General features: G+C 44.1%; 1 protein-coding gene across 2 annotated transcripts in view; it reads left to right on the top strand.

The window, feature by feature from the left end:
• Positions 1–2,791, top strand: part of SEMA6A (semaphorin 6A) — a gene marked incomplete at both ends in the record, with an annotated part of 62,993 nt that extends 60,202 nt beyond the window's left edge. For both annotated transcript variants that reach the window (XM_080637715.1, XM_080637714.1), the window contains one exon: positions 1,602–2,791. In XM_080637715.1, coding sequence (XP_080493841.1) covers positions 1,602–2,791 — 1,190 coding nt within the window. The remainder of the gene's footprint in view (positions 1–1,601) is intronic.
• Between the last annotated feature and the right edge of the window lie 10,287 nt (positions 2,792–13,078).

Here is a 13,078-nt window from a genome sequence, read left to right as displayed (position 1 = left end):
AGATCTTATTTTCTTAAGTGATCATCTGCTCTTGCTATTTATTCTCCTTATGAAATCATAATCTTCTATTATTTTTGACATTACAATAATTTCCACGGCAACCAGCTGTGATGTCACACAGTGGGGCTTATGATTTCAAGAGCTGTTTTGTTTTTATGTATGAAGTTCCTGTCTTTTAAGGAAAGACCTCTTGCCCACCTAAACTCTGCCATTAAATGGGCACAGAAATATATATGCTATAGAAGCAACACTATATCAAAGATTTCTGTGAGATAGTGACGATTTTTCAATGCTTTTTTTAACATAGTTTGCTGAGGAGAATTTTGCATTGTTTCTAATTTTGGGCCAATACCTTCTCTGCCAAATACATGAAAAGACATTCTAGAAGAAGTTGAGTTATGACATGGAAGTTTTGTATCTTTACGAAGTCTCAGGAGAGCCTTAGAGGTACATTTTCTGTCTTGCTGCCTCTTCTGTAATAAGGACAAGCATGCGGAGCTTTTAACGCCCTGGCACTTGGACCCTCTCTGGAGAAAAAGGTGGAAGAGAGGTTCCTTCACCTCCTTGTCAGGTTGCGGCTGCTCCTTGTTAGGCACAAAAGAACAAAAACAGAAATGAAAGAAAAGCAAACTGCAAGTTTGTGTTTCATTAGGGCTGCAGGCTTGGTGCCCAACTGTATCAGAAAAACAACTTTCTTCAGAAATTCAGGGTATTGATTGGTGCTGAGTTAGGGACCTCAGATGAAGGAGGCAAACTCTGCCAAAGATGACTTCACTGGCATTGGGCTCTTGGAGGTCCAAGTAAGATGTGACAGTGGTCTCTGACCATAGCACCGGACAAGATGAGGCCCCAAGAGTAAGGGCTTTCAGATGAAAAAGCACAGGCTCCAGCGCAGAGGTTGACCTATTCATGTGTTCAGAACAAGAGAGAGCTTTTAAAATGAAAACAGCAAGGACAGTCATCTAGCAGTCTCAATACATTTCAACACTGCTCTATCTTTCCTAGTTATTTAAGCATCCTACTGATGCTCAGGCATGTGACACTGACTTTTGAAACACATGACAAAGAGAACAGAATGATGAGCAGAGAAAGAAGCCTTACACAATATGGGATGCATTTCTCTGGTATTTACAGAGCTTCTGTCTCCTCTCCTCCTTTTAAAGGTTTTTCAATGTAAATAGTTTACCATAGTAAAAATAAGATGCTATTAGCTGAGGAGAGACTGGATGGAGGGAGGGGAGAAATAAGCAGTATGTCAGAGTAGGCAAAATGACAGCTCTGACCTCCTGGAGTCAGGAGTGAGTTGCCCAGGGCCAGGGTTTCAAACTGATTGCACTTGCCCTGCGAGTAAATTCTCTCTCCCCTGCTGAACTTCATAGTCTTCAACTCCAGATCTGAAAGCTGTTCTGAAAGCCCAAGGCTGTACATGCAAGATGTAGCTGGCAGGTACAGTTTGCCTCCAAATTTGGGCAAGCTGGTAAAAAATGACCTTGCAAAACACAAACCAACCTTCCAGAGCATGCCTTTGAACAAAGTAGTTAATGATAAGTAGCTTTTCCCTGTCCTTTGTTTCTTTAACCACTGTATGCTATTTATTGCAGGAGTGATTCGTGAGAGTTACCTAAAGGGTCATGATCAGCTGGTGCCGGTCACCCTGTTGGCCATTGCTGTTATTCTTGCTTTTGTCATGGGGGCCGTCTTTTCGGGCATCATTGTGTACTGCATCTGTGACCACCGCCGCAGAGATGTGGCTGTTGTGCAGAGGAAGGAGAAGGAACTGACCCACTCTCGCCGTGGCTCCATGAGCAGTGTTACCAAGCTCAGCGGCCTCTTCGGGGACGCTCAGTCCAAGGAGCCAAAGCCTGAAGCTATCCTCACGCCTCTGATGCACAATGGCAAGCTGGCTACCCCAGGTAACACCGCCAAGATGCTAATCAAAGCTGACCAGCACCATCTGGACCTGGCTGCCCTGCCAACCCCTGAGTCCACCCCAACCCTGCAACAGAAGAGAAAGCCCAGCCGTGGCAGCAGGGAATGGGAGAGAAACCAGAACCTCATCAATGCCTGCACAAAAGATATCCCCCCAATGGCCTCTCCTGTGATCCCAACTGACCTGCCACTCAGGGCTTCTCCTAGCCACATTCCCAGCGTTGTAGTCCTGCCCATAGCCCAGCAAGGCTACCAGCATGAGTACGTTGACCAGCCAAAAATGAGTGATGGAGCTCAAATGTCTGTGGAGGACCAGAATGCCACCCTTGAGTACAAAACTATCAAGGACCATCTCAGTAGCAAAAGCCCCAGCCATGGGGTTAACCTGGTGGAAAATCTCGAGAGCATGCCACCAAAAGTACCCCAGCGGGAAGCCTCCCTTGGGCCCCCGAGCGCCTCATTGTCACAAAGTGGCCTGAGCAAGCGGCTAGAGATGCACTCTTCTGCTTACAACGTGGACTACAAGAGAAGCTACCCTACAAACTCGCTCACAAGAAGTCACCAGACATCGACCCTCAAAAGAAACAACACTAACTCTTCTAACTCGTCCCACCTCTCCCGCAACCAGAGCTTCGGCCGAGGCGACAACCCGCCGCCGGCCCCTCAGCGAGTGGACTCCATACAGGTCCACGCTGCGCAGGCACAGGCTGTGACTGTATCTCGACAGCCGAGTCTTACCACCTACAATTCGCTGACAAGGTCAGGGTTGAAACGCACACCTTCGCTAAAGCCAGATGTACCTCCCAAACCTTCCTTTGCTCCACTCTCCACGTCCATGAAGCCCAACGATGCATGTACATAATCAGAGTGGGGGGGGGAGGGGGAATGATGGCAATTAAGCAGAGGTTGCCCTCAAAATCCAGTGTTCTGCAACTGTTATCGCTTGCTCCTCTGAGAAGGTGGTTGTTGTAAGCTGAAGATGTGTTGAATTTCTGCTCTCTGGGAAAAGTGGAATATTTTTTTAAACCCGAGCCATATGACTCATGGTTGAAGGTTTGCAATTGCAGGACTTGCCCCACAACCCGCCAGTTCTTTGCTCAAAAGAGTAACCCTCCATCACAAATGTTGAGCCAAAAGCACACAGGTGAAAGATGACTGTGACATTTCACCCCCTACCCGCAACTGCACAGTGCATTCCTGAACTGGGAAAGAGTGCTCTGAAAAGCAAAACAAATAATTACAAAAACAAACAAATTTAAAAAATACAAAAAAAAAAAAAAAAAAAAAAAAGAAAAGAAATAATCCATTGATAAAGCTAACTCTGACTTAACAGTGGCAGAAGTTTACTATGTGCAGGTACTGTGAAATGATGCCCATCAGTATTACAACCACTTGGTTACAGCAGTTAAATGCCATGTTGGGCAAACTATGTCATAGATTTCTGCTACCCTTCTCTTTTAACGAATAACACACGTGACTGTTAACGCGAGTAACTCTTCTTATTTATTGTTCAACTTTCTTTTTTCCTAAAGAAATGACTTCTGCATATCATCCTGAGAGCAGCTCTTCAGAGAAGTACCTTGAAAGCTATACCTATTTAACGTGAAACCCATTAACTGGAGTAATTAAAACTCTTTTATTTTTCCAATAAATTCACTGAGGTAGATAAATTGGAGCTGGAATTCTGAACTTTGTGCCTGGACTGCCTGATTAGCTGAAAAAAAAAAAAAACGAAAAAAAAAAAAAAAGGGGATATCTGTTTAAGTCTCTCAGCTAATTAGCTGGCTCGGCCTCTGACCTAAGACGGCAACAAACAAATACTGCGAGTTCATAACTTCTAAAGCAACTGCAAGAGAAACTCTTTAAAAGCTGCACATTTGTGCACCATTGCTATCAACATGGCTTTGTCAGTAGCTAATACTTTCTGTGAAGGCACCAGCTTGTGATGTGCCATCTCATTTCACCTTGCATGTGAGACGGCAAACAAAATCCTCAAACAGTGTGAGCTAATTAATATGCCGGCTGTTACCATGCATAAATTATGGTCTTATCACACGGGTTTTTCGTGGGAAATATATCTGTGAATAGCCTGTTTTCTTCCACATGTAAATTTGTGCCTTACACCCTCAGTTGTGTATACTTGTGAGCTGTAGTATGTAAAAACCTTTTTCTTTTTCCCCTTTGAGTAATGCAAATATTTATTGATCCTTCCTCCTCCAAGCCCTTTAAAGAACTGGAGTAAAGACATAGAATGAAGAACGTGGTGGTTATTGTCATAACCCCATGCCCCTTAAGAAATTAGGCTAGCACCATATCCTTCACTTCAATTTGACTTTATAGCTGTGCCAAGTCCTCTCTCAAAACCGCCTACAAGCGGCAATGCTCTCAAGGCACCATGCTGGGGGTTCCGCCTTCCTCCACCTCCTGCTCCCCCTTTACTGCCTGTCAGCGTGGCGATCATCTCACCGGGCAGCAGGGAAGTTACCAACACCTTTGTCCGACAGAGCTGGTGTGTTCCCTGCCGGTATGTTCCCCTTTGTCCACGAGCACCGGGAAGAGGGGTCAGCCCTGCAGAAAGCCTGGCCACGCATCCTGCAGCACGCAGGGCTAAAGGAGCGAGGACAGGCAGGCAGGCTCCTGCTGTGGCTACCTGCTGCTCCAGAAGGATGCTGCATATACTTCTTTGGGGAAAAATGGCTTTGTTTTTTTTTTTTTTTTCCTTTGTTTCTTTTGTGTGACTGTGCATGTAGCTAGCGTGGGAGTGTGCGTGCACACAGGTGTGTGCGTGTGTGTGTGCACGCCAGTGTGCAAGTTCCTTTCCAGTCTTTTGGTTTATGCAAAAATGTAGACGTGTTTTTAATCTGTTACAATAACTGTGTCAACATACTGTAGAAAAAATGATGGGGATCGCTTCTAAGCTTTTTATATATATATATATCTACTGAACAGTATGTTTGAGTAAGGTGGTTGTTGCTGTTTCAGTTTGTTTTTTAAAATTTTATACTTCCATTTGTTTTTCAGGGCTTTGTTTTTGTTTCTGAATGATTGAAAAGACAGATTTTAAGTCCATTAGCTTATAGATGGTATATATAAAGTCTGGATGGTCTAGACCAAAGTGTGTAACAAGGGTGCTTGCATGTTCTTTCATTTCATCATGGCTTCTTTTTTGAAACAGTTTCGTTCACCCCTAGTGAACTATGCAGACTGGAGTAGATAGATCGGTGTCCAAACTAATGTTGGTTGTTTTCATAAAAACACACAGAAGACCCTTTGAAAACAATAGGTAGCAAGGTCATTTTTTAAAAAGAACCAACTCACAACCTTTTTACCAAGCTCCAAACCACTGGAGCACCAAGCGTGCAGGTGCCCTTGATATTACCCCACAAAGTGTTCTCCTAAAACATAGAGATGAATAATCATGGCAACAGCTTGTGCAGCGATCTGCCTTCACAATGTACACCACACTGGTTACTGGGTTGACCTGGAAATGTGTATTTTGTAGTTGGTGGATCTTCTGCTTTTGTCCTTTCCCTCCCCCAGTTCCCTTCCACCCTCTGTTACGAGGGGTTCATGAACCTATGTGTGCCTTTGCTTTCCACCCTTGCTATACACTGGTAGATGCAACAAATTCAGACTCTCATTTGTTGTAAAGTTGTAAAGTATCGTGATGTCATCAGTTTCCCTTCATTTCCACATCCCCCTAACATCTGAGTCACAACTTATTGTATGTTGTAAAAAAATAAAAAAAAAATTAAAAAAAAATTTAAAAAAAGGCAAGAAAGAAAGAAAAGGAGGAGGAAGAGAAAAGGGGAAATAAAAGCTCTTGATTACATATGGAAATAAAACCACTGTTCTACCTTATTTTTTGTGTTCTGGTTCTTTTGTTTCTACAATGATTTATCCCTTTCTTTAAATATTACAAACAAATGCGATGCTGATCATTTAGATCAGGTTATGGGGAGAAGAAATTTGTTACATTCTGTCTCTTAAAGAAGATGAATTTGACTTTAGAGTAAGGTGATGGTAATTAAAAATTGAATCACACATTTGCTCTCCCTCTATTCATATTCTGCATTTTCTTTTTATGAGCTTGTTCATCATCAAATATTTATGGCAGACTTGACAGTTTAAAAGATCAAGGCTGGGATTTAAGCACGCATGGTCCACCAAAATAGATCATCATACAGATGTGACTTCATCTCCAGGCTTTACATGTTAATAACAGAGAAGCCTCTGTTTTCTTTTAGCAGGAATAAATTGATTGAGCTTCATAGACCTGATTTAGACGATGTTGCTGGAGAATAATTCTACAAGCAAATGGTAGTAAACAGTTAAATAACAAAAGAGCATATAACATCCCTAGTCCTGGAAACCATTAAAATGCATTCTCCCACGTTGATTTTGTGTAAAATGGGATCACTAATGCACAGCCATTTACAGTACAAGTGGACTCATGGTTACATTAGTTACTGAGCTTAGTGGGTTTTGTTTTGTGACAGAAGTTTCTTACGATCCTGTAGAAATGAGGAATCCCATCCAGTAATTTACCCTTGCTCAGGTCATAGTCAGGCTTTCCTGCCCTTCCAGGACACCCTGTTCTGAGCACCCTTCAGCCTTACTAATACATGCCAGTCCCCCACCTTGCACCAAGGATAGCCCTGACACTGGCTCCACAGAAAGTGGTGAAATACTAGCTTTCCTCAAGGAGCAGAACATGATGGATTTAAAAAAGAAAAGTCACAAAGCCTTGGCACACTCTCCTTAGTGGGAGAGCAGGAGGACCCTTTACAACTCCATCTCCCCTCTCTGCCCTGAAAGACACCAGGGCTCCACAGGTGGTGGCCTTGGTCTAGCAGTGACATGCAAGAGCAGAGCAATGCAAACATTTTTCAGTGCCTTGCCTACATGCACATCTCTCTCTGGTTTTTTCGGTGGCTTCTCTTGAGCCATGCATACTGGCATGCTGTTGTGCAGTGTGGACACAGGGAGGATGACTGCCATGGTCAAGACCTGGCAAGCTGCCCCGGGTGGTGCTGTGTGACCCCCGATCTCAGGACAGGGGGCACTGTATGGTCACACAGTTGCTACATTTGGCTGGTATGCTCCCAGAGTCGCAGCAAACAGGAAAGCAAGAGCTCTCTGGGTGCTTAGGGAAGAGTATGGTTTTCAGTCCTGCAGATGGTCCTTTGTGAAGTTAGTTTGTCCAGTTTTGTTTGAAACACTTCACATAAGCTGCACCTAAGGAAAGTATTCAAAGATTAATATACCTCTATCTTAACATTAGTATTAATATGTCTCTATAAACAATTGCAGGCTGTTGCCTGGAGGGTAGGGCCCAAGAACACCTCTAGGAGTGGCACTGGCTGCCTCCTTTGCAAGAGCTCCTCCATCTGTTGCCAGTGAAGGGACGGTCCATTTAAAGTACTGGCGTGAAGGAGGGAGAGAGGGAAGGGGAATGCCCTGAGTCATGAGTCTATGGGTTCTGTAACTGCTCTGCTTGTGTGGCCAAAACCTGCCAGTCAAGGAAAGGTGTGAACCTAGGCATCTTAAAGCAATTCCCCTTGCAAAAGGTCCCTAAACATGCACCTTTGCACCGTCACACATTTAGTCCCTGACAGAGACCTGTCTTACCATACTGCTGTGCAAAAATGTCAGAAAAGGAACCGAAGGAAACAAGGTGCATCACATTCCAGTTGCCGTGGTGGGGTCTTGGCCAGCCAAGTACAGCACGGGCATCTACAGCAGCACGCTGCTAAGGGAAGGTCCCTCTACCGAGCACCAACAGCAACCCAAAGAAGACGCAGCACCCTCAGCCTCCAGTATGGTGTCTTTTGACAGGGGAGGAGACCACTGAGTTACCCACTGTCTATTTGAACCGTGAGACCCAGCCCCTGCCACTCCTGTCACACTGCAAAAATTGCCTGGACCTGAGCAGGGTCCTGATACCTGGGAGAAAGCAGGGATGCTTCAAGCACTTCAGTCAAATTAGTGTCATCTTATTCATCATATTAATGTTGACCTCATTTAGCATGTCATCGAGGATGCATGAAGTTCTTTTCCAATCAGCATTAATTTGCATACATACTTTTACACAAAATAGAATGTAGCTGAATGACTCAAAACAATAGGTCTCTGTAAATAACTCCTGGTTCATCGCCCTCTTCCTCCCCTCTTTCACTGTACATTTTCCGCATTATAACTTCTACAGCAGGGAATATTTTGCACCTGAAAGCTCCTTGCACAAAAAAAAAATGTTGGCAGTAAGGAAAAGCATGGGCAATTCAGCGCACTTTGCTGCCAGCAGGATGGCAATACACAGTGCTGATTTTGCATGAAAGGGGCTGCCAGAATAAAGTGCCAGCACAGTAATGCATCTACACTAGGAACAGCACAGTGGTTCAACTGATGGCCAGAGCCCTTTCTGGGATGCAATTCCAGATCATTCTTCTGTCACAGAATTAGCAGGAATACTCCGTGATCTTTTCCAGGGCTGGACGTGGATTCTTGCTCCTTAAAGCTTACTTATAAAGCTTGTTTAAAGCAATGTGGAGGACCTCAAGTGGTAGTCTTGTCTAGACCACTGCACTGCATCAGGATCAAGCAAACCTAACCCAGTGTTGATAGTCTCACGTCTCCTTGTTTTACTCTGGGAAGAAACTGAAGTCACCCAAGGGGTCAACACTGATCATTTCAGAGTGTCCAAAGAAAATAATATGCTAAGAAAGTGGGTTGGATTGGCTTAGTTAAGGCCAGTTTTATATTTATCCAATTAAAGTTAATTTCCCAGAAGTATGGCACCTGCTCCAATGAACAAGTGTTAGAGAAGCACAGTGTGTGTGTAATACTCACATGCTTCCTGCTGATGTGTGTGTTTGTTAATGAGTCTCTAAGTAGTCTTTTTATGATTTTTCCCCTTTTTTTTAAAGAATAGAGATACATTTTTTTTTTCAGAATAAGTACTAAGAGATCATCATCACATTCCTTGTGCAAGGAGGACGATGACTTCTTTGTATGAATAGAAACAGGTAAATAGTCTTCTGTTCCCTGACTTTGTAATTTAAACAGTGTAAGTCAGTAGGGAAAGGCTATAATTGGAGTCAGAGTAAGTGAGGTGAAAATTGCTAGGTGGTAGTACCATCTGCATCTTGTTTTAATTAGCCAAGTTTATTATCAGACTATAAACTTTCTGCTATTCAAGTCCTTGGTTTATTTCACCCATCAGTCCAAAGCAATGCCACATGTCTAGGTAAGCACAATTGCTGATCAGCAAAGGAGAATTATCCTCCCCACTGATCTGGCTAACGGTTGCTGTGTCTAGGAGTAGGTACAAAAATATGACTAACCAAGATTATTGTCACATCTGCTTAGTGTTTCATGACAAACTCTATTGAGGCTAACAGTACCGCTGTTAATTCAATTAGATCAGTGTTTTCCTTTGCTGGCCATGATGCATTTGGAAGACCAGCAACTGTATGCAGAGCATGGCTGGCAGTCCTCTGCAAGGAATAATAGCATCATAAATAATATATTAAGACGAAGACAAATCTAGCAGGCTGCAGTCAGAGCACATCAGCCGTATAGCTGAACCCTGCAATATCACAAGTGGGGGAGGAAAAAAGTAGCTATGACAGGAAATTATAACAGCTATAAATGACAGGGACTACAGGAGGTAACAAAACTCATTAGGTCAGCTCTTTAAGCAAAGTGCAGGGGAAGCACAGGCCAGCCTGCCGGCAGCAGTGGAGTCACTGCGTGCCCTCACATTCATCCTCCTTCAGATGAAATAGCAGACTGCTAGTGCTGGATTTAAGGGAAGATGATAAATAAGGAAAGTAAACTGGCAAAGAGCTCAGTGGAAATCCAGCTCTTTCTCTGGCCTGCAAGCTCTGCCCTAGCATTCAGCCCCACGGAGGGCTTTCCAGGGCTGCCCCCTGTGCAGCAAAGCTGCCAACTCACCATCAGCAAAGAAACCACCCTGCTTTGGGGAAGCACCTTGCACAGGCAGCGGGATCAGCCTGCAGGAGTGAAGGGCACGGGTAACAGGGCTGGTGGGTCCTTTGTTCTGACCTGCTCGGTTTGAGCTAGCAGGTACCATGCATCAGCAGGCAAGCACAGCCACACCATAGCAAACTCCAGGGAGTAAGAGACATGCTTGTGGAAATCCTATTCCAGCCTCTTTTGTGGTAAAAGGAAAAAAAAAAAAAACCAAAACGTACCTCAGCCTCAGCCACCACGTTAGTAAAAGGGTGCTGGTAAGAGCTTTCCAAAACAATTTCTGCCCTTTTCTTTAATACTACCTTGCTGTGTAGGGAAAGGCACCCCGGGGGGGGGAGGGAGAAGAAGAAGGAAGAAAGAGAAAAAGAAAGAAAACAAGAAGATTTTATTTCTCTGAGTTTTAGAAACGATGGCATAATCATAAATTCTCAATAAACACAATCTAAAGTATTCAGGCTGCTGATAAAGGTATTGCTTCTGATGGTGCAAGCAGACTGCAGATTGAGGGTTTTTTAACGCTGCGCAAATTGCCTGTGAAGCAACCTTTTATGAGATATGGTGGTTCAAACAATTTTGTAAAGAGCAGGAGACAAAGAGTTCCTTTTACACTAAAATGGTTTCCTAGGAAACACTGTAAAATGTAACATGATATCTCTTTGTGGAAGTTCAAGGACTTGTGTGTGCGAGAGCCTGTGTTTCTCCTGACCCTCTTCCTTTTTTTTTCCCTTTATTGGTGTGGTGTGTGGTATCGCTGGCCAATTTACCTTCTGATGGTATCACAAGGACAGAGCAAGCCTGTACCACAGTAACCCACAGTCTGAAGGACACTATTCACTTTGATAATCAAATGTCTTCTCTAAACAGAAAGGAAAAAAATTTGATCAAAACAAAGTCTTTTAATCAGTAGCATCATAATTTCAGAATCAGAAACAAATAATGACTGAAAATTCTCAGAGCCAAATTTCAGGTGTCAGACAGTCCTTGTACCATTCTCAGCATATTTTCTCATCTGTAAGGACCCTACACAACACAACATGTGTTAATGGGAGTAAAGCAGAAACAAACACCCTGCAATGCTAATCAGAGATCTGGATTTGTGTGTTACAGGAAGGTCAGACACATGTCCAGACCTTCCTTCCAGTTAAAGCCTAACGATCTGCCCACCTGAGAGAAGCACTTTGCCCTTTCCTATATGCAAGTAGTGTGTCCCCCAGAGATACAAAGTTCCTAACTGGAACAGCTCAGCTGTTTATCTGAACAAGTCTGAATTTAGCTGACAGCATGCCTCGTTCATTAGTTGTGCTACTTGCATAGTTTATAATAGTGACACAGTATTAGGTGCATTTCCTATGCATGTTAAAAGACTGCAGAAATACTGACGTATAAAACCCTTTCCCCCACCCCTGACTATTCTTAAGACCTTGATATGCTGAAGTCCTTAGGTAGGCAGTGCATGACTGTGCAGGGCTGCTAGCAAGTCCTTCATCCTCACAGCTGCGGCCAGGGCATCTGCCCAGTGTTATGTCCAAGCACAAGAGCATGCTGACCCAACTGCAGAAGCACTATGGCAATGCATACAAGGCAACAGAGCCAGACTGATAGGGCCCAAGCCTCAGCATGGCTAGAGGTGAGCCATGCTGAGTGGCAAGCATAATTTCTTGCAAGATACCTTACAAGTTGCTTTGCAATGGACCGTCATTGGATAAAAGATTTAAACGGGGCTGGGAATAGTAACTGGATCTTAGGACTCCCTTTGCCAGGTTTGGAGAAGCAAGCCAGTATTTCAGAAATAATAGCATTTAGTTTAAGCAAAGCATCATTCATAGATGACAGAGGTGGCACTGACTGTCCCAGGCAGCCTCAGCCAGAGAACCTTCCTGAGTTAACTGAACTGTGTCTTGGAGAAGCACACATCTAATGTACTGATCCCTAGTGCTGCCCTCCCACCCCAGGTTACCACCTTGTTGCAGTGGATGGTCTGTTGTGCCTCAAGCAGAGCCTGCGACAGTGGCCAGCGGAAGTGTGCATGGTGGTACGTCTGGATCTGTTCCCAGGAAAGGTTCATGGGGTGTTTCTGTCCTGCAGGTAACAAATGCTGAAAAAATCACAGAACAAAGTCTAAAGATGTTAGCTCATGTTTATAAGCACAGGGTAGCCCAAGCAGCAGGTGGATTAAGGGCTGACATTTACTGTCAGTGCAGAAATGTGAACTTAGGGGAACTACTGAATTCAGCAGGGTGACCAGGGGTAAAGTAGGGAACAGCGTGTGGATCCAGGTGTGCACCCTGGAAGAGCTGGAGCGCATTCCTGCCAGCAACACAGGTGATGACCCAGGGAAACACTTAACATTAAGCATGGTATCATCCAGTGAGCTCTGGTTTTAAAACCAGGCCCGAATGACAGCTTTTCTGGGCAGGGCTCCACATCCCCTCCTGAAGAAAACATGCTAACCACTTTAAGACTGGCTTCTTCCAACCCAGCCCGGAGCAGACAGCCATGCACCCTCCATAAGAACAACCACCCCTCAAGCCAGGAAACCTTAAAGGAATCAAGCAATGCTTCCCAATGAAGGTAAATTGAAAACTTGGGATTGATTCCACTGTCCTCGCTCATGTGCCTGTGTGGACATATCAGTCACCCTGTGTGGCACTCACCAGCTGTCTTCATGGGCATATTGGAAACACCAAGGACAGAGGAAAGGGGCTTGGCCATTGCAGCCTGTTTGCTCATCCTCTGCTGTACTGGCTCGGCTGTACTGATAGGAGTAAAGTGCATTTAAATGAGATTTCATCAGGATCAGCAGGTAATCAAGCCCACAGAGATGCGCAATGCTTATATAAGCTCTTTCTGAGTGGAAATGCATCCCGCTTCCCTACTGTCCTAAGCCGCTTATTCTGGGTGCCCAGTTACTGAAGATGTAAATAATTGACATCTACTTCCAAATAACTCTCCTCTAGTGTAACTTGCACATTTAAATTTCTCCTAACTTATATTTATACATTAACTCTTTCTTAAATAACTCTAAGCCCCTGTGTGCATTTAGAGATTAAAAACCCTATGCAGACAAACACACTTACTGATGGAAGTCATACTAAATATTAGTCAATGCAGCAAAACCTGACTTTCAGGCAGGGGCTTTCTGAGAAGGGGAAGA

The sequence above is a fragment of the Psittacula echo genome (assembly GCF_963264785.1).
Source record: "Psittacula echo genome assembly, chromosome: Z".
NCBI lineage: Eukaryota > Metazoa > Chordata > Aves > Psittaciformes > Psittacidae > Psittacula > Psittacula echo.
Note: the sequence above shows the minus strand (reverse complement) of the source record. Positions and strands in the feature narration are given on the sequence as shown.